At 35.9% G+C, this 19066-nt stretch overlaps 1 protein-coding gene across 1 annotated transcript; it reads right to left on the bottom strand.

The window, feature by feature from the left end:
* Positions 1-181: 181 nt before the first annotated feature.
* LOC114543813 lies at positions 182-9239 on the bottom strand. Its single transcript, XM_028562655.1, has 9 exons — positions 9225-9239; positions 7901-8071; positions 7260-7420; positions 6807-6970; positions 5335-5486; positions 4714-4788; positions 1937-1996; positions 475-580; positions 182-309 (listed from the first exon to the last, which is right to left on the bottom strand). Exons 1-9 carry the CDS (start codon positions 9237-9239, stop codon positions 182-184), a joined length of 1032 nt encoding a protein of 343 aa, XP_028418456.1.
* Between the last annotated feature and the right edge of the window lie 9827 nt (positions 9240-19066).

The following is a 19066-nucleotide window of genomic DNA, read 5'->3' as shown; positions in this document are numbered from 1 at the left end:
CTAAAAAGAGTAAAACTTGATTAAGCTTCCTAGTTAACTATTGTCAACGGTCAAAAACGCATATAAAGGAATTTCAGAGAGTCGGAAATCTAAATATTTTCGGTTAATTGTGCAGCCAGCCCCCCGAATTCCCCAAGAAGGCAAGAGCAAAATCTGTTTATCATTGTTTAGTTCTATTATCTTATATGCATGGAAAGTAAATCATTAAACTATTGAAAGTAGATGGTTGAAAATAATTTCTTGATAACGAACGCTTACAATATTCTCTCCAACAATCCAATGTCAGCAAACCCAGGCGTCGAAACTCGACTAAATGTGAACATAAACAAAAACAAAATATATACATATGGTGCATTAAAACGATAGTAAAGGATCAACACAGTTCAGAATTTGCTGTCGATATGACATACACACGTAAAAATAACACATCTTGTAACAAATCTGATAAAGGCAGCTTATACCACACCCGCTTACCTTCAAAATCATAAAAATTCTGTGATGTTCTTGAATATAAAATATCACACGAACGCGTGTGAGATATTGCTTCTCTATATGCGATTGCAAACCATTTAGAAGGCGACTAAAATAACGAAGGAATCTTCTGTTTATAAAGTCACAAAAGACTTTCTTCTTTATATTAGGAATTTCGTTACGAGATTGCACATGCCATATAGCTTTCTCAAAGAGCAATGCATTTACAGATTTGAGCTAATAGTTATGAAAGAGGAGAACTCCCAAGTTGAAAATGCTGAGGTTAAATCCAGGTTATACTGAACAACGGGCAGTTTAGAGCGATTGAAAAACACTATCCGTTGGATAACGCTATTCAACTTTCCTACAACCGACCTCAGATGCATGAGATCCATGTAAATAGATCGGGGCCTTGTTGTATGAAGGCTGGGTAGCGTTATAAATGAAGGAGTGACTTTTTCAAGCGTTATAAAAATGTCCGAAAAGCAGTGAAACTACAGATTTTCAGTGAACAATTAAAAGCGAATCCTCAATTTTGGAATACTAAGGTTAACCCACGTTATACCAAACAATAGCCAATTTTTGAGCGTTTGAAAAACATCATCCGGTGGATCGTGATCTATCCAGCTTTCGTACGACCGGCCCCAGTGATCAGAGGCATTTGATAAAGAATAAGAAGTTTGCTAAACGGTTAGATGGGCTGGAGGAATTTTTTGCTGGTGCTAGTTGTTACGTTAGCAGCAGGGACCGGTTGTATATCACGCCCGTTTAGCTTAAGATAAGTAAAATTTAAATAACACCATACAATCATGGACAAAACCTGTTAATAACACTGTTGGTGAAGTATAATTTTCATTTCATTCCGATTAACTTACTTGTTTCATGGATATTCTCCCCCCATCCCCTTGGCAATGTTGGGTTTAGCATGCAAGCAAAGGCAACGTGACAAGATATCCAACATTGAATATATATAGTTGTAAACAGTATCTTTGTATTAAGGTTAGTTTGCTTGTTGAATAAAACGATAGACTTGTTTTCTATACTAAACAGGCTTGATACAACCGACCCCTGATGTTTTATATGCGTTCTTAGAGCAAAATCGCATTGATTTCATGCAAAAGGTATTTTTTAACTAAATTTTTAAATTTTTAAACGAAACACATGCATGCACAGATAACAGATTTATGTAATTATACAATAACTATCGCATACCTCCAGATCAATATGTGACCGATGTTTTTAAACATATATAAATATTTTGAAAGGGTGCAAAAATATACGTTTAGATTCATGGTATAGATTTATACACTATTCACAAGCACCATAACCATTACTGTTACTCGATTTAGCAATTTAGCATGATAATATTAAATAATTCATAATCAATAATTAATCAGAAATCAATCAACGCTACACCAGGAAAAGTCCTGATGAACATTACATTTTCTTCAGCATATTTGTATACCTTTCTTTGGCTGGGAGTACATTGTTTCTGCCTCACATTTCCAGAAAAACAAGGCCGTAGCTAGGATGATCACATCGGCAATGAAATATTAAAGTTTTAAGTAGGATATACGAATGCGATTGTCGTCGTGAGAGGCGTTTGCATGATGACGTGATGTGGCGTAACATTTCAGGCCGGTTTAGATGCTCATCATGAGCTGAACTTAATGCAAGCCAGTTCAAATTAGGTTCTGCTCGCAAGAAGCATTAGCCCTAAACTACTACAAGGTATAAGGATCAAAGGGCCTTAATTTCGAGTGGAAATCAGACACAACTGAATTCAAGCCAGAAGCCTTTGCAATGCCCATAAGTAATAAGTCTGCAGAGTGTGTAGCTAAGTGCATTAAAACTTTTTCGTGCAGGTAATTGATTATTTTTGAACAACTTATTAACTAGTACATATCAGATCACGAGTGAGATCGACTGATATTGGGCAAAGGGGATGGGTGAGACTGACTGATGTTTTATGAGGCTAATGAAGGGATGAATGAGACAGACGATTGAAAATTGAATGATTAATCATCAACAAACATGCTAGGCTTCCTGCGGAGTCACAAGTCACAAAAAACGGTTAAAATAAGGAAAATTTGTGCTCATTTCATCTTATACAACAGAAAATTACCCACAATTACAAGAAATCCTTGCGTGACACATTTTAACAACGCTACCTGTTACCCAAACAGTTTTCTTTGCTTTAATATTTATCCAGTTTTTTGAGGGATCGTTAAGATTGGGGGAGAACTGAGCCCGCCGTGCTACGTGCTCAGTTATCCTCCCAGGCTGCACATGCGCACTTGTTACAAGGAGAGTACTCAGAACCGGGGAGGACTGAGATCGTGACACCGGTGCATGCAATGCTCTTCCTATTGAGCTACAAAGGTAGCTGACAAGTGCGATCGTGGTTATAGTGCGGATATTAGGAAGGTAATCCCTGCGATTAAATTCAAATACTACATAATACTACATGTATATTACAAGTATACGATTGTTGTTCCTGATAAAACTTTCAGGCCATGCACTACTCACGAGTGAGTTTTTCAAAACCCTAAAGTTGCACGAGTATACATAAAATTGTTCGACAGGAAAAAAATTCATACGACATAGCTACATTACTGATTAAAAGTATTCAAACACTGTTTTTACAGCCCTCATGAAAATCCTCATATCTACTTTAAAACAAAAGCAATTTGTATAAAAATATTACATGTTCCAGAGCGAGATTTTTCGCACTGTTCAGCAGTTATTTTAACTTACTATTTTAAACCGGAAGTACATTTTTAACCTAACAAGTGCCATTTACTACCTTTTTAAGTTTATTGTTTAATTGGGAGGATATTTGTGAGATATCGATGTTTTAGGAAGAATGAATAGTAAAGTGTTTGTATTTTTGAATAAAGATCGAATAGGGCCAGTAAGATGTGTATAGTTTTCATTGTCGATCAAATTATGGCCGGTCAAAAAAATAACAAAACATTTAAGCATTTTAAAAATTTATGTCCAACACTTTTTAAGTATGCCTTGTCTACAAGTATTTGGAATAGGTTCTCTTAATCTCAGTCAATATCTGCACGTGGTAATTTACAACACTAAAAGACCCACGTTGTCAGGTTTTGAATTTAATGTTTTATACTCATTAAAAATTTATGCACTTAAAAACTGTTCTTTGCACTAAAAGGCCTGATTATTCGGGAAAAGTGAAAAAGTTCTAGCAATCAAATTAATACAGTCATGAATTGAATTTTAATTGAATTTTAAAAAAAGAAGTGGTAAATGCCACATCTTTGGTCATAAATCTGCTTGCGAGTGACCAATTAATTCCTAAAACTGCTAGGGAGTGCATAATATGACGCTCTAGAATCTAAAAATAGTCATGCTTTTTTGTGAGGGCCAAAAAGAGGTGTTTGAATACTCAGTACTGATCAGTACTGTATTTCAATTTTATGTCTTGAGCCTACATGTACAAAGTTTATATATTTTATATTCAGAATATCAAATCACTGAAGCCTAGCTCACATTTTAATGGTTGTTTTAACGGTTCGTAGCGAGTAAAGGTTTTAGCACGAGATTAAGGAAAACGCTTTTTTTTTTCCTTGTCAGGAAATTTTCGACAATTATAAAGAACGTTTCTTTACCGATTTTATTTCCTACGTCAGTACATGTACATAAAACTGGCTGTATCAAAAATGGTAATCAAACTTCAGCATGCAGTTGTGAGTGTTGTCGGAAAACTACACTATACTAAATAAATAAAGCATGCAGGGTCGAAACTAGGGCGATAATTCGGGGAAGGGGTGGTGATAATTTTTTTATATGATGTTCTGCCCAACGGATTTCTTTTGAAAACGCGCATACATATACAAAAGAGATCTGTCAGACAAAAGGATATACGAATATGTATCCCCCCCCAATTACAGTATCACATCTATAGTTTCGATCATGCAGAAAGCATAATTAATCAGAGCAAAAAAGTAAAAGAAAAAAACCCGTGCTGAATTAAGTTGCATTGCTGCTTAAATGTATAAGAATAGAAATTTCGGTTCGTTAATCAACCGGATAACTGTGCAGTAATATAATTTAGCAAAAAATAGTCTACATGCAATCTAGTATAAAGCCCCGTAGAGACGGACGAATTTTCCTTGACAAATTTTCCTTGCCAAGTTTTGTTTGCTCGTGCATTTGTACGCGAAATATTATCGCCCTTAGCAAACCTTATTAAATGATTGATAAAAAAAAACTTACCAGGTGTTTTGTATACTTTGAAAATATTGCGGCGAGTTTATCCGCATTGTAATCAGAACCTTGTGGAAGACAAAACTATATAAGATGAAAGGATTATCAAAATTCACCGTTAGAAATTGATATGGACCTCTCTGTAGCCTGTAGCAGTACCTAGGTCATCTCAATGAAGAGGTCAGATTCACTCTACCTATCAGGGCGTGCTCTGCTATAGTCTGTTATCTATATCATATAAGTTCACCTTGAGAACTTTTAAAACTATAATATGTCTATTTATATACGACTATATATAGGACATAAATCATTAGAGGCATCGTAATTGCCCGTATAGTAGGTAACAATTTGATTAAGAGACAAGTGAAATATGATATTGTTCAAATTGATTGTGTTGTCAGGTTTTATTGTTAAGTTCAGTACTCTATTAAATATTACCAAACACAACAGAAATGGTAAGAAATCCAGGAAGCCATCCGTGCGGCAAGTGTGATGGCGTGTGCATGACGCGTTCATTTTGGAAAAACTATCCCTAGTAATACTTCTGATTATACATATTCTGTGAAAGAGAAGGTGCCATCTACGCTTTTTCATATAGAGGCAAAGCGCCAGAGAAGGTAATCACTTTACCTTATAAACCTGCAGAGTACTGCACATGAGCTCAATGCCATCACCAAACCCAAAAAATCTCGGGTCCTTCACGAGTGAGTTCTTAGGTAGTTTGTGAATATCGTAAACATTTGTACATGGAATAGATACGATGATGTCATGTTGAACAAGATCTGTGAAAGTATAAATGAAAATCACGCGTACATATGCAAACGTTTTAGGCCGATATTAGGGACCTTAAGCATGTAGGACGGCAACACGACGACGACGTGGTTGGAATACTCCTTTGAATTAATGTTATGATAAAGCGTTGTTGTATATTATCAGTGTACCAGTTTAATGAGATTTAAGACGTTGAAAACATTGTGTTTACGTTTTTAGGGACAATTCTATAGAGCTAATTCGAGGTGGCGCTCACTGGGTCCTGAAATGCAGACGTTCTACATAGGACGTAATAAACGACGTTTTGCCGTTGTAAACAGAACGTAGATCACGCGCCTAAAACTCCCATAGCTAATTAATAATTCATTTCTTTTCAATGAAGCATTGTATTGATAGCTGCCGTCGTCGTGTTACCGTCCTACATGCTTAAGGTCCCTATTCACTGACACGGTCCGCCAACGCTACGCGATTTTTACGAATTTCTGAGGTTTCAAAAGCAACAAAAAACAGCAAAAGCAAGTTTGATCATGTTATGATATTCTTGATAATTACTGAAGGATAGCATACTTTGACATGTCTGGGGCCCATAGCTCTCAAAATTTCCCTCCAGAATTGAATTATTTTGCTTAAAAAAACCCCAAAAATTCGCGTTGCGTTGCGCCCAGTGTGTGTGGGCCTTAAGCCTGTTTTCCACCAGGCGAATTTATTTGCGCGATGCGATATCTGAAATGCGGTGCGGTGATTAGTTTGCGAAAAAATTTGCCGCGAAAAAGAAGAATCGCTTTCTACTTTTTATCAATCTGCACGAATAAATTGCCTATTGGAAAACGGGCTTTATACCACATAGTTTCTTTCGAAATTGTAAGACCAGTACATGTGAGTGTCAGAATGTTTTTTAGGTCAACGATTCTGGAATCGACATCACGTCCACTGGTACCAGAGTTTTCCAAAACTATTTAATAACGGACTTTGATGGACTTGTTCAGAATATATAGGTTTTTTATATAAACCTTTAGATTTCCAGCTGAAACAGCTTGCTTGATATCCAAGCGTTTAAGTTCGAATCGTCTGTACCGCACATTTGAATTAACTAAGTCCGAAAATAAATCTCGCAGAGCACTTACAAATACTCTTGACTAAATCTATAGGGCGGAGAAATAAGATAGAGTTGAATGGTTAGGATTGGTTATTATTTAGTACACTTTCTTTAAAGCGGCCAAAATGATCATATCGAATTGTCGTGAACAAGCCACCTTACCCGATATGAAATAGTCCGAATGAAAAAATAAGTAGATGAGATATAAGGTTGTATGCGTGCAGCATCTGTTTACCTTTCTCTGTTTCATCGGATTCCGGTGTGTCTACGGGCTGTAGAGAAATCAACTTACAATTGTCGTCTAAATTTTCTCCACAGGAAGTTTGAACGACGTTATTTTCATGTGATCTGTTCAATGTAAATTGTGACTTTCCCTTGTAAGTCGATCTTAACGTGCGACTGAAAATAGAAGAAAAAACCTTGGCCTTAATTTACGAAGAATAACACCCAGAGAATGATTTATATATCTTTGTCTTATATATATTACTCGGTCTTGTGAAAACTGGTGGGCGATCCGCTCCAAACAATTTGCTACTCGACGAATATGAATCAGCCGTATAATGTTTAGACCAGGGGCACATTATGAGTTAAGGGCATCACTGGCTCATTATAGAGCAAGTTTAAGACAGGTGATGATTACCCCATGCACTTTATAAAAAAACTATCTTTTGCATGACTGTTACTTTACCATGATTTTGAATGTTGCAAGTTCTTTTGGAAATGCTGTGCTTTTTCTCTAAACCTCTCAAGTGTATCTGAAAACCCTTTCTTTTTCCCAAACTGACTGCTATTTTTCTTGGATACAAGGGATGTATGGTGGTCACCACCAATGGCCTCGTCTTCTACATCCTGAAGGAAAATGGTATTACCGGTTCCATGACCATTGCAAAATTGCAACAGAAAACTGGAATGCTTACAACAAGCTTGGACCCAATATGTGTTCTAGTATACCACACTTGATAAAATGAGTAGAACTTTGACAATTATTGGCTTCCTATACAATATTCATTGGGGACAACTAAACATTTTTTATGCATCAGCTTGTATTCCATTTGGTATTCGGTAGTACTTATCATAGTTGGTAAGGAAAAATTTGTATTCATATGTTACTAAATCCGCTATATTTTAAGTCAACAATGTACAAAATTATTACAAAAGGCTGCTTTGCAAAAGGCTGTTTTTTTAAATTTAATTTTTGAAAATTAAGAACATTTAAAAACTCGATTTTACAGAATTTAAATGGCACAAGACCAGGAATAAGTATTATTGGTTAAACTGTTTAAAAAATTAGGCCAAAGACAAATTCAGGTTTGAGCAAAGTAAACATACCGGTGATGAACCACTGAATATAACTCTAAATGTTGTAAGATGCAACGTTCCTTCCACAGGAGAGAGATATGTTTCAACACATATTGCATCTTGCTGCAGCAAAATCTTCTCACCAGGTAGTAATGTTGGATGTTTTGACAATTTCTTATTGGTAGCTGGAGCAAGGAGTGGCTTTAAAAAAATGAAGGTATAGAGGTAATATATAATTGAGTAGCAAATCATCTGCTTTTATTAACAGAATTCAATTTAATAATGAACTAATAGTGTTTTAGGAATCAGAACCATGTATTATAGTGATTATAATTTTTTCCAGGCATTAATGACCTTTGACTGTCAGGACATTTACATGAACTTGACTAAATGCAGTAATACAAAAAGCTCACTGGTCAGAAATCATTATTTGAAGTTTGTGCACATTTTTTAAAACTGAAAATTCCAAATAGATAAAAACAGTGTAAAAAAAGAAATGCCCATGTATTAATTTTTTGGTTTATTTGTAATGTGTATTTGTATGCACAGCCAAAACCAAAAATTCTTAAGAGGTCAAGGCTCTGCAAAACATATTTTCCTCCAAGGTCCTAAGTAAAAATATCTTACTACATACTAATAGCTCTATTATATATAAAAGATAGCAAATTAAAAAACTAGTGAATAAAATGCAAAAGATTGAAAGCACTAAAATTAAAATATGTTGTCAAAAGGTGCGTTTGACTTTTTCCCATTATCCCTGATCGGTCACCTATTAATCCCCTCTAGGGTCTGGATCTGCTTTGGGAAGATAGCAAAAATTCATTATTTGTGTAATATGATCTTGACCAAAACTCATTAGAAGGAGGGTTTTCATCTATTATTATACAAATTGTATTCTTCTATATTTATACCTTATATTATTTCATATCACAAGTTAAGTTATTTCTTTAAACAAATCCATACAATAAGTTTGGCATTGTATGTGTTTCGGGAAGATTGTTCATAATATTAAAATATGGAACTGCCACCTCCGCAATAGATATAATCATAACTAGGGATCCAAGAATAGTGCAAAGTTTTCATGCCCTGTAATACCTAAGCAACCAGACGTTTGTCCCAACATAAACATTTTGACTTATGCCTGTAAAAATATAACGAACTAGGTTAAACATTAATCAAAAGGAAATTACTCAAAGTACTCAAATGACGTTAGCCGCGGATACTGTCACTATTAAATTATAGCTAATTTTAGTTGCCCATGTAAACCGGCCAAACCGGGCGCGATTTTCTCAGTGTAGTCTCTTTTCTTCGTCAAACAACTGTGACTACATTCACTACATTTATATGACGGCACCAATTTATCCGTCATTTCATAAGAATAGCCAAAATAGTTGCGTTGTAAATAATGTAAATAAACCGCGGTGCATATTATGTATATGATGTGGATACTTCGACGCGTAAAATCGATACAAAACAATATACTTATAATCAATACTGTATACCTCCAAAATGATTTGATTACTGCACAAAATGTCCGTTTTGTATAGTATCATTTATGTACTGTATGCAGAATATCAGGTATCGACTTGCTATCGACATAATATACATTCGTGTAAGAGTCTATCAATACATATTAACAACACAGCGTCGTTTCTTCCTAACCTCTTAGCTCTATTTATGGAATAAACCTTCCAAATTATATTTGTGTTGAATTGAATGCTCGTAATTCATAACATAAGTTGATAAAGTGCGTAGATTCTCAAAGATTTGCTCGATTTTTACGCCCGGAATGTTTTGAAGCAATGCTCGTCGCTCCTCGTTTCTTTACATCGTGAATAATGTTCAAGTCTCGACGGCACATGCGCAGTTGCGACGTGTAAGAAAGAATCGGGTGTTCCGGGGGGTAATTTTTGCAAATCCCTTTAAAACAAAACCCAAACCGCGGAAAAGCAATGCTTCAAAATTTACAGTAACCGCCAAAATCCCTCAATATTTTGGTGAACTTTGCAGAACGGGTATAGTGCATTAATAAATAAAGCATGTTAAACTGATTTATAAACCTTAAATTACTGATCATACACAAAAAGTTACTATACGCATAAATCAACCTACCCCCCGTAAAGTTTACACTATGACTGACTGACTGACTGACTGACTGTCTGACTGACTTACTGACTCGTTTGAATTTTCGCCACTCATCACAATACTGCAAAGTTTCTCAAACTTTGCACTAAAAATGGAGAAGCCACTGTTCGAAAAGTTCGTGTCTAACAGAACTTTGGTAAAATAATTTTCATACATGTAATTTGGTTGCCATGTCTAATGATACATAGTATAGGGCCTGGGGCAGAATTACCAGGTTGAATATATGTGTTGTTTAACCTTCATTTCACTGTACAGGGTGAAATAAAAAAATAATGTCATTCTTTACATTTATTAGAATATGTTGAAGACTTGTACAAGACAATGCTAAGTGCCGAAAGTGATCAGGTGGATGAGGCATACAAGGAGTTGGTAGATATGACACCAGATCCCATGAATTCTATGCTGCAAAAGCAACCAAGAAATGAAGCCATAAAGAAGATGCTTGATCGTCAAGAAATGGTTGTTGTCAATGTCAGACCCACTGCAGGTATTCCACATTTGCAGTATGTGTACTCTTTTCAAGGAATAAAAATATAGAGTGACAGTGGGAAATACAATGCAACATAAATTGTATGGGTATGTATAATAGTTAAGTATATTAATTTTATTTATTTTTTAGAGCCTTCTACTGTGCAGGTACAACCGGTAGCTCCTTGCGAGAATCGAGCAAAACCATGCTGTAGAACATGTGGCCAACCCATGAAAGGCCATAAAAAGGTTTCCAACTGTCCTCGAAACCAGAAGTAATGACAGGATGTATATATGTATATTTGTAAATATTTAATTGGTTCCTTAGTGATATTAAAATGCCTCATACTCAAGAACTTTGTTCTCAATTACAAAAGCTTTCCCAAAAAAGACAAGATGGAAAGCACTGGCAGGATGAGGGGAAATATTATTATGGAAGCCACTATTACAAGTCACTATTACAACTAGTATTACAAGTCATCCATCCCCGGTGATGTTAAATAAGCCTATAATAAGCATGTGTTTGTATAAAATTTTAATCCAATATTTTAAAACCTTTTCTTACAAGACTTTTAAACTAACAAGGCTGTGAAAGAAGAATTATATAGTTAGTGTCAAATATTATACCAAAGTATCTACATTAAATTAAGATGCGTTTTCGTCATCATCATCATCATCATCATCATCATCATCATCATCATCATCATCATCATCATCATCAAATCCCTGGTATTCCTTTCCACTGAATTTGCTGCGTATTACATGATAGGCACATGCAGGCAGTGGTATTCGTCTTTTTCCTAAGTAGCCATAAACAAGTTGTATATATTGTCTGTATGCAACACTTCGAAGATATCTGCAGAGTGAAACAAAAAAATATGTTGTTTACTTATTTGAGAATACTGAGTTTTCTATTATACCCATGTAATCAGTGCATTGTTAGCCAGGGATCAAGGTATTAGGTATGGAGCAATGCTGCATGTGCACATTTACTGTAGCCTAGCAGACTAGGATATGTAAACAGAAATCCATATTGTAATGCATTTCAAGTTTGATTGTTTAGTGCTAAAGTTGATGGGTTCCTGTAGAAGCATTGCACTGTTTATATAAACACAACATTGACTATTGGTACTACAAGAAGACATATATTACAACTCCATTCGGATCTTTACCTGTTTTCGTCGCTACCCATTTTATACTTTTGTCTGTCGATTCTTCTAAACTTTGGCCCAGCTAAGCGCAATGACCAAATAGATAAACACACATCGCTAAAGCCAGGATGAAGTGTGATGCATTTAGGGACCGCACTCATTTCTTGCATGATAATATCACTGCTGAGTGCCTCCACAGCCTTCTACTTCTTGGCAACATTTACTCTCTTTTTCGTTTTGCAACAAGTCGGTTTTACAATTCCCACATCCACACCTGCGGAAGGAAAAATGTAATAAAATAACCTAATACTGAACACGTGAGTTTAAACAGTGTAGGTAGTTTTACTCACCAGCCTTCAACAGATACACGTCCTTCGAGCCGGCCTCTAAGTACTCGAAGCCTATCGTCTTGATTGCGCCTTTCTTCGTAATAGTTTTCTACCCATTCAGTGTCAGCAATTGGTTCGTCTTGGTATGGTTGCATTAATTCTTGATCGCCTTGTGCTTCGGTAGCCAAAGGAGCGTCATCTTCAACTTCCATCATGTAGCTCGTAATAAAATTATTTTCTGATTCACTTTGGCTATCGATCGGATCAGTAAAGCTCGACGACATTGTCGTATCCGCCAAATTAAGCAAAACGCGGCAGGAAAGTTGGAAAGATACAACTCAAAGTCTATCTTCGCTCTTGCAATATGTAAAATATAGTCTTTTATAACTTTGCAAGAAATGCGAGTTCTCGAAATGACGTCACAACCCGTCTCACAAGCGTTCTCGCCCTAGTCCTTTTAGGGTCACGGTTTTATTCAAAATCACCAACTTTGAGGTCCTCAAAGTCAATGAAGATGAAATTTTCGACCTATCAAATATATTGCAAAAAACTATCTAAAAAGTCTATTTCCCCAATCATGACATAGGCACTTAAATGAGTATTGCTGAAATTAATGCATCCTATAGACGACCAATTTAAATAGGCAATAATTATTAAAGACTTATGTATAATTGTTTGTGAACCACAATTTTTCATTTTTGTAGCTGAAAATGGTTCCAAGATTTTTAACATTTCTTGGATAACCAAGCAATGGGCTCTCGTAAGAATCCAGCACCAGGGCAAAAAGGAATGGGCCGAAATCTCGGTCCGACCAGTTGTTTACAAAGACAAAATTTCCTACGGAAAATGGAGACGAGTGTTCTTACACTCCGTAGTGAAGATTAAGACAGCTCAAGATGGTGCCCCAAGCACAATGGCATTCATAAACTTACCATCTGACGCATCATATGAAGTTCGAATGATGCCAATGAACCCCGATGGTGAAACCAGAACAGCTGTATATATGTTTTTAGATGCACAAGAAACCGCCGATAAAGGTTTGAACACAATAAAAAACATAAAATATATCTTGAATACAGGCAACCTGTCATGATTCTTTACTAAGAAAACCTGGATATGTTAGATCACTCTATAAATGTGCTTCTGAGAGGGGTCATTATAATTCGGAGTTATCATATGTGGAAGCGGATGAAGCATTAGACGTATCATGATGCATCTTGAAACTCAGAGGCGTTTGCATTTAATACCATGCACGTGTCAATACCAGAGTCTTTTTTAGTAAAAGTTATCGGTGTTCGTACTAGAGGTAACCTAACTTCCAACACACAACTTCTTTATAGACTCCGTGCAGTATTTATGTATTTCTGAAGATCATTTGCGTTATTCTTTATGTCGTTCCAGGAGAGACAGTGAAGTTCAAAAACGTGTTGGCACAAATGAAGAATTTCAAGGTTACGTGGTGTCAGTATTGGCATGGTTGGTGGATGCATCGCGGTGCTTCTAATCCAGACTATCTGCTATTGTATCATGGGGTAAGGATTATTCAGATTACTTGTATACATGTTGTTCTTCAGCAAAAGCGGCTGTATTCAAAAAGTCAATAGGGTTATACAATTTGATTCGATAAATAAACTTTAACCAATCTGGTGAACAAAAACATAGATCATCAATTTGTAGAAACACCATGTACGTGCATGTATTTATTATATGCGCCGCTTTCGGGCCATTAACCCTGAAATTCATCAGTGCAATAAACTTTTGGACATATTGTAACAGCCCTATACACGTCCTTTGAATGGTTTAACTTTAAAGTTTCAAGATTTAATCATCCTATGCACTATAACTTATATGATTTAAAGATGAGCTTGGTATTTTGATGTTTCTTTCGAGAGCTGTGTTCAGTGTAACAGAATTTCACAATGTTTCATTGCTTTTCATTTGTGGCTTTTTAGAAGCTGCGCTAAATGCGCAAAGAAGCTGCGCATCCGCAGAAAACAAAATGCTGACGTGCCAACTGACGTCGTTATTGACATTGAGAAAGATAACGAGGTAAGTGTTGCTCGTATTCCACAAAAATATGACCATACGAGTAGAGGAAGAAATGGGAAGATATAGCGTTGTTGTTCCCTTTGAAGTGCCGAATTCTAAAATAATTAATTTGAAAATCGCGAGCTGGAGATCTTTTAGAGACAAAACAATGGACAATTTCCGGGTCGGAATACTTTCAAGAACAAACTGAAAGTACTAAAATGATGTAAAATACGGAAAATATATGCTGGTAAAATGCGAAATGTCATACTGAGAGAAAACGTCAATAATTCCGGCTCAAAAGTGCGTACTCTTTTTCTTTTTAGATCGAACAAGCTTCAGACGAAACAGAGACGACAGTCCTTGAAGCGAAAGAAACTGGCACAGAAGAGGCCAAGGAATAAAGCAGCTTTTGAAGATACAATTTTCAGTTTTTTATATGTTTGCATGTTAGATTTCTACAAGACTTCTACAAGACGTTCATGGCTCATGTTTGGCCGCATCGATAGCAGAGATGGCATTATGTGCGGGGACACAAGAATACAAATCCGTACATTCGAGTAGATATGACTTTCGTACAAGTATACAAAGCGAAAGAATTCGGAATCCTGAGGCCCGATATCATCACCATTTGCAGTCAAATTCTACTTTCCTACCGAAATTAAGATGGACTTCCGTGTGGATTGGAAGCACCTGTGGAGTGCGTGGTTAAAATGTCTCAACCGACTTGATCAACTGACTTCCTCTAAGGTACGTCACAACGGATCTTTGGACGACCAATGATGGTTACTCCACCGTGGGCCCAAACTGAAGCTCTACCAGTAACGAAACATCGCAAGAACGAAATCTGAATTTCAAGACGAAAGTAAAACATGGATTTGATTGCTGCATGCGATGTTTCAAGCGTGTTTGGGCTCGAGAAGCAGTTCGTGTATACGCATCTTCTGTTGTATGATACAAGTTTACTACGCAATTTGTTACAATGACGTGTTACCCGCAAGTGACTTGTGTTTGCCATAGTTTATTGCTCTCGATTAAAATTTAAGAAAATAATAGTATTAAAGGTGAAAATGTGTAAAATTGTATGGTGTCATTGCATGCTATTTGTAATAAACTAGATTTAATTAACAAAGTTGGGTATTTTGTATTTTTTGCGGGCGGCCTTTCTCCCAGCCGAACAGTGCTTGCAAAAAGCCCGTTTTCGGTGTTAATAAAATATTATTTTATTTTCTCGGAAAGATACATGTGGTATTCTATTGTTATTCTTTTTCTATAAAGCAATGGGGAAAAGACCTTCCATGGAGATGTACAAAACGCACGGTGGTACTGGAGCCCTTTCCTTACAATTCTCGCGGTTTGGTGAGAAAAGTCCCTAAAATTTGCCCTGTGGCTTTCTGCCCAGCCGAACAGTGCTTACAAAAAGCCCATTTTCGATGTTAATAAAATATGATTTTATTTTCTCGGAAAGATGCGTGTGGTATTCTATTGTAATTGTTTTTGTATAAAACAATGGTCAAAAGATCTTCCATGGAGATACCGTACAAAACGTACGGTGGGACCGAAGCCCATTGCTTACAGCTCTCTCGCGGTTTGGTGAAAAAAGTCCCTAAAATTTCTCAAAATAGAAAACGAAGCATCAAATATTTACGAGGAACATGCTCTTTAGCTTAGCACACAGCCATACTGTTTAGAACTCGCTAAATTCGCCGCTAAAATTATAAGGCAAAAACCAGTTATCATGCAGCATTAATAAGCAAACAATTTTGAACAACTTGCGCCATTTGAAAGTTTAAACTTCACGTTACTATAGTCCAACAGGAAAAGGTAGCAAGCGGCAAAAAAGAGAAAATAGCTTTTGTAAAACTATAACTGGTCCTTTGTGGGCAGATTCAGTTTCTGTTTTTTTGTGTCTGAGTAAAAAACGAGAGGCACTGGGAAACTGGGAACAATTTTCTTTGATTGTTCTCGTTCCAACGCCACGCTCCGACGCAAGCAATTATGAACGTCACAATCTTTCAATTATAGCGTAAATTTATTTTGCTTCTTTCGAGTTTGACATAGCGCAATGAAGCAAGGCGATATTATGACATTTTTGGTAGCAATTTTTGGATTATTGATGATCCTGTTTTCGCAAGAAGGTTTTGCATTACGTTTCTGTCCTCCACGAACCATGGCTGTTTCCCTACGCGAGGCAGGAGACGCTGCTGAATGCGTTTGCCTGGAGGAATTCACTGGCCCACAATGCCAGTACAGAGGTAGGTCATTACTGCGTACTATATATCAACTTATAGAACCTTAAATGCAAGTTAATAATATGAACCTTTCGCATTTATATTAAGAACAGTTTAAAAGATAGAGCTATATATCCAGTATAAACAAACTTAGTTTAGTTTAGGTTTCTTCATGTAGTATCACTGGATTAATAAGAGATGATCCTTTCCGGCCTTAAGTTGGGAAGAAATGTTTAAAGCTGATAGAGCTATCCTGCATGCATAGATAAGTTAAGTTAGTTTAGATTTCCTTTTGTAGTAACAATGGAGCAATAAGCGGTGATCCTTTTTTGTAACTTTTATATATAGAAATCGAATAGCTTTGCAAAGGTAAAACTGTTTTTAAACTAAATAGTCTTGAGAACGAGTGGATTAATTTGAGACTCGTCTTGTAGTAACACTCCTAAATTACACAACAGAATTAAACAGAGAAAGAAAAATATAAGAGTAGCTAATTATTTAAAAATAAAAGTTTTTATACGTAAAACTTTTGATCATGCACGTTCTTCAGCGCGTGCACATCAATTAATTCCCCATTCCAAGCGCGCGCCATTAATGGCTAATCAATATTACAGAATTTATCTTTAAAAATCTGACATCTCATATAAGGGAAAAATTGCTATTTTAGACCATAGTTTTCAAATTTTTTGAACTGAATAAAATGAACTGCTGGTCTAATATTCTGTTGTATCCTTTGCCAATCCCGTCGGAACATTGTTACTGAATTTCAAGTTCAGAATAAATATTAAAGAATTTACCTTTCAAAATCTGACGTTTTATATAAGGGAAAAATTGCTATTTTAGATAAAGATTTTCAAATTTTTTGACCTTAATGAAATGAACTGCTGGTCTAATATTCTGTTGTATGCTTTGTCAATCCCTTCTCAACATTCTTGCTCAATTTGAAATCTAGCAAATCAATATTAAAGAATTTAACTTTCAATGTCTGACATCTCATATAAGGGAAAAATTGCTATTTTAGACAATGGTTTTCAAATTTTTTGAACTAAATGAAAAAAACTACTGGTCTAATATTCTGTTGTGTCCTTTGCAAATCCGTTCTGAACATTGTTACTGAATTTCAAGTTCTGCAAATCAATATTAAAGAATTTATCTTTCAAAATCTGATATCTCATATAAGGTAAAAATTGCTATTTTAGACCATGGTTTCAAATTTCATGACCTGAATGAAATTAACTGCTGGTTTAATATTCTGTTGTATCCTTTGCCAATCCCTTCTGAACATTGTTACTGAATTTCAAGTTCAGCAAATCAATATTAAAGAATTTAGCTTTCAAAATCTGATATCTCATATAAGGGAAAAATTGCAATTTTGAACAATTGTTTTGAAATTTTTTGACCTTATTGAAATAAACTGCTGGTCTAATATTCTGTTGTATCCTTTACGAATCCCTTCTGAACATTCGTACTGAATTTCAAATTCAGCAAATCAATATTAAAGTGCCTATGTCATGATTGGGGAAATAGACTTTTTAGATAGTTTAGACGATTTTAAGAACTTTTGCAATATATTTGATAGGTCGGAAATTTCATCTTCATTGACTTTGAGGGCCTCAAATTTGGTGATTTTGACAATTTTAACGTTTGACCGTGACCCTGAAAAAACTGGTAACTAATGTTATGTGTGACGTCAAATCGGGAAGTCGCAAAGAGAACAATGCGCTTTTCTATAGAAATAAGACAGTGCTGCATTGTAAAAGCGGGGTTAAGCGAATATTTTTTGAAGATTTACGCCTTTTGTGTTCGGCATCTTCAGTGTTAAGATGCCACACAGGTGTGTCGTCTTTGGTTGTTCCAACACAGCGAATTTACGCGAAGGAATTGCACTGCACAGAATTCCGTATGCGAATGATATGCGGCCCGAGGCAAAAAAGCGAAGAAAGACTTGGGTAGATTTTCTCCGACGGAAACGTGAAAGATGGGAGCCTTCTGTCCATTCAGAAGTTTGCTCTAAACATTTTAAAGAAGAGGATTTTGTGAATCGCTACATTGGCGTCAATGAAATGCCTGACGCAGATAAACCATTGCTCGTGGCTCCTCGCTTGAAGCAAGACAATATAGGCATATGTGTGTTTCCTTCAAAATACTGCGAGACAAGTAGCACGTTATCCGCGAGAGACCGCCGTCGAATAGTGAGTATCATCAATACTTTATACTAGTACTTTATTCTTTATGGTTTTGATTCCCGTATTTTGCATACTCTGCGCAAAGTCACTGCGGATGATGAATGTATCATTATGGGACATTTCATAGGCATTATGCTGTAATTTGTATTTAGACTTTGACCTTTGTCTTTTAAATAAATAGTAAAATGATATTTTATCTATTTATAGACTCTTCGTGCTAAACAAACAGATTATGAAAAGTGTGGCGCTACAAAATCTCATAGTCAAGCAGCATCATGTTCATCAACCGAGAGTTTTGAACAATGCCCAACAGCAGAGAGTGACCAACACGATTTATGAGTTGAGATGCTTGAACAACAATCAGCAGAAGAAACTGACATGGTATTAAAGACGGAGTAATTTCCGGAATTATGCAAACAAATTCTATCTATCAAAATTATGCATATAAAGTCTATATCTATATATTTTAGGGTGATATTGAAGGAAATGTAAAGACCGCGTGGGTCCAGACAATGCCATCAAGTTGTAGCAATTGCAATGAATTAACGAAAAAGTTGAGGCAAATGAAGAAAAGGATGCTTGGTGAGGAATTTCCATCACCTTGTACTTATTATGAAGATCTCTTTATTTTAAGACCAAGCTGTTTCCCACCATTCAT

This window comes from Dendronephthya gigantea, unplaced genomic scaffold, assembly GCF_004324835.1.
Source record: "Dendronephthya gigantea isolate DGI-Jeju-01 unplaced genomic scaffold, DenGig_1.0 000560F, whole genome shotgun sequence".
Taxonomy (NCBI): Eukaryota; Metazoa; Cnidaria; class Anthozoa; order Malacalcyonacea; family Nephtheidae; genus Dendronephthya; species Dendronephthya gigantea.
This window is presented reverse-complemented; position numbering and strand designations above follow the sequence as displayed.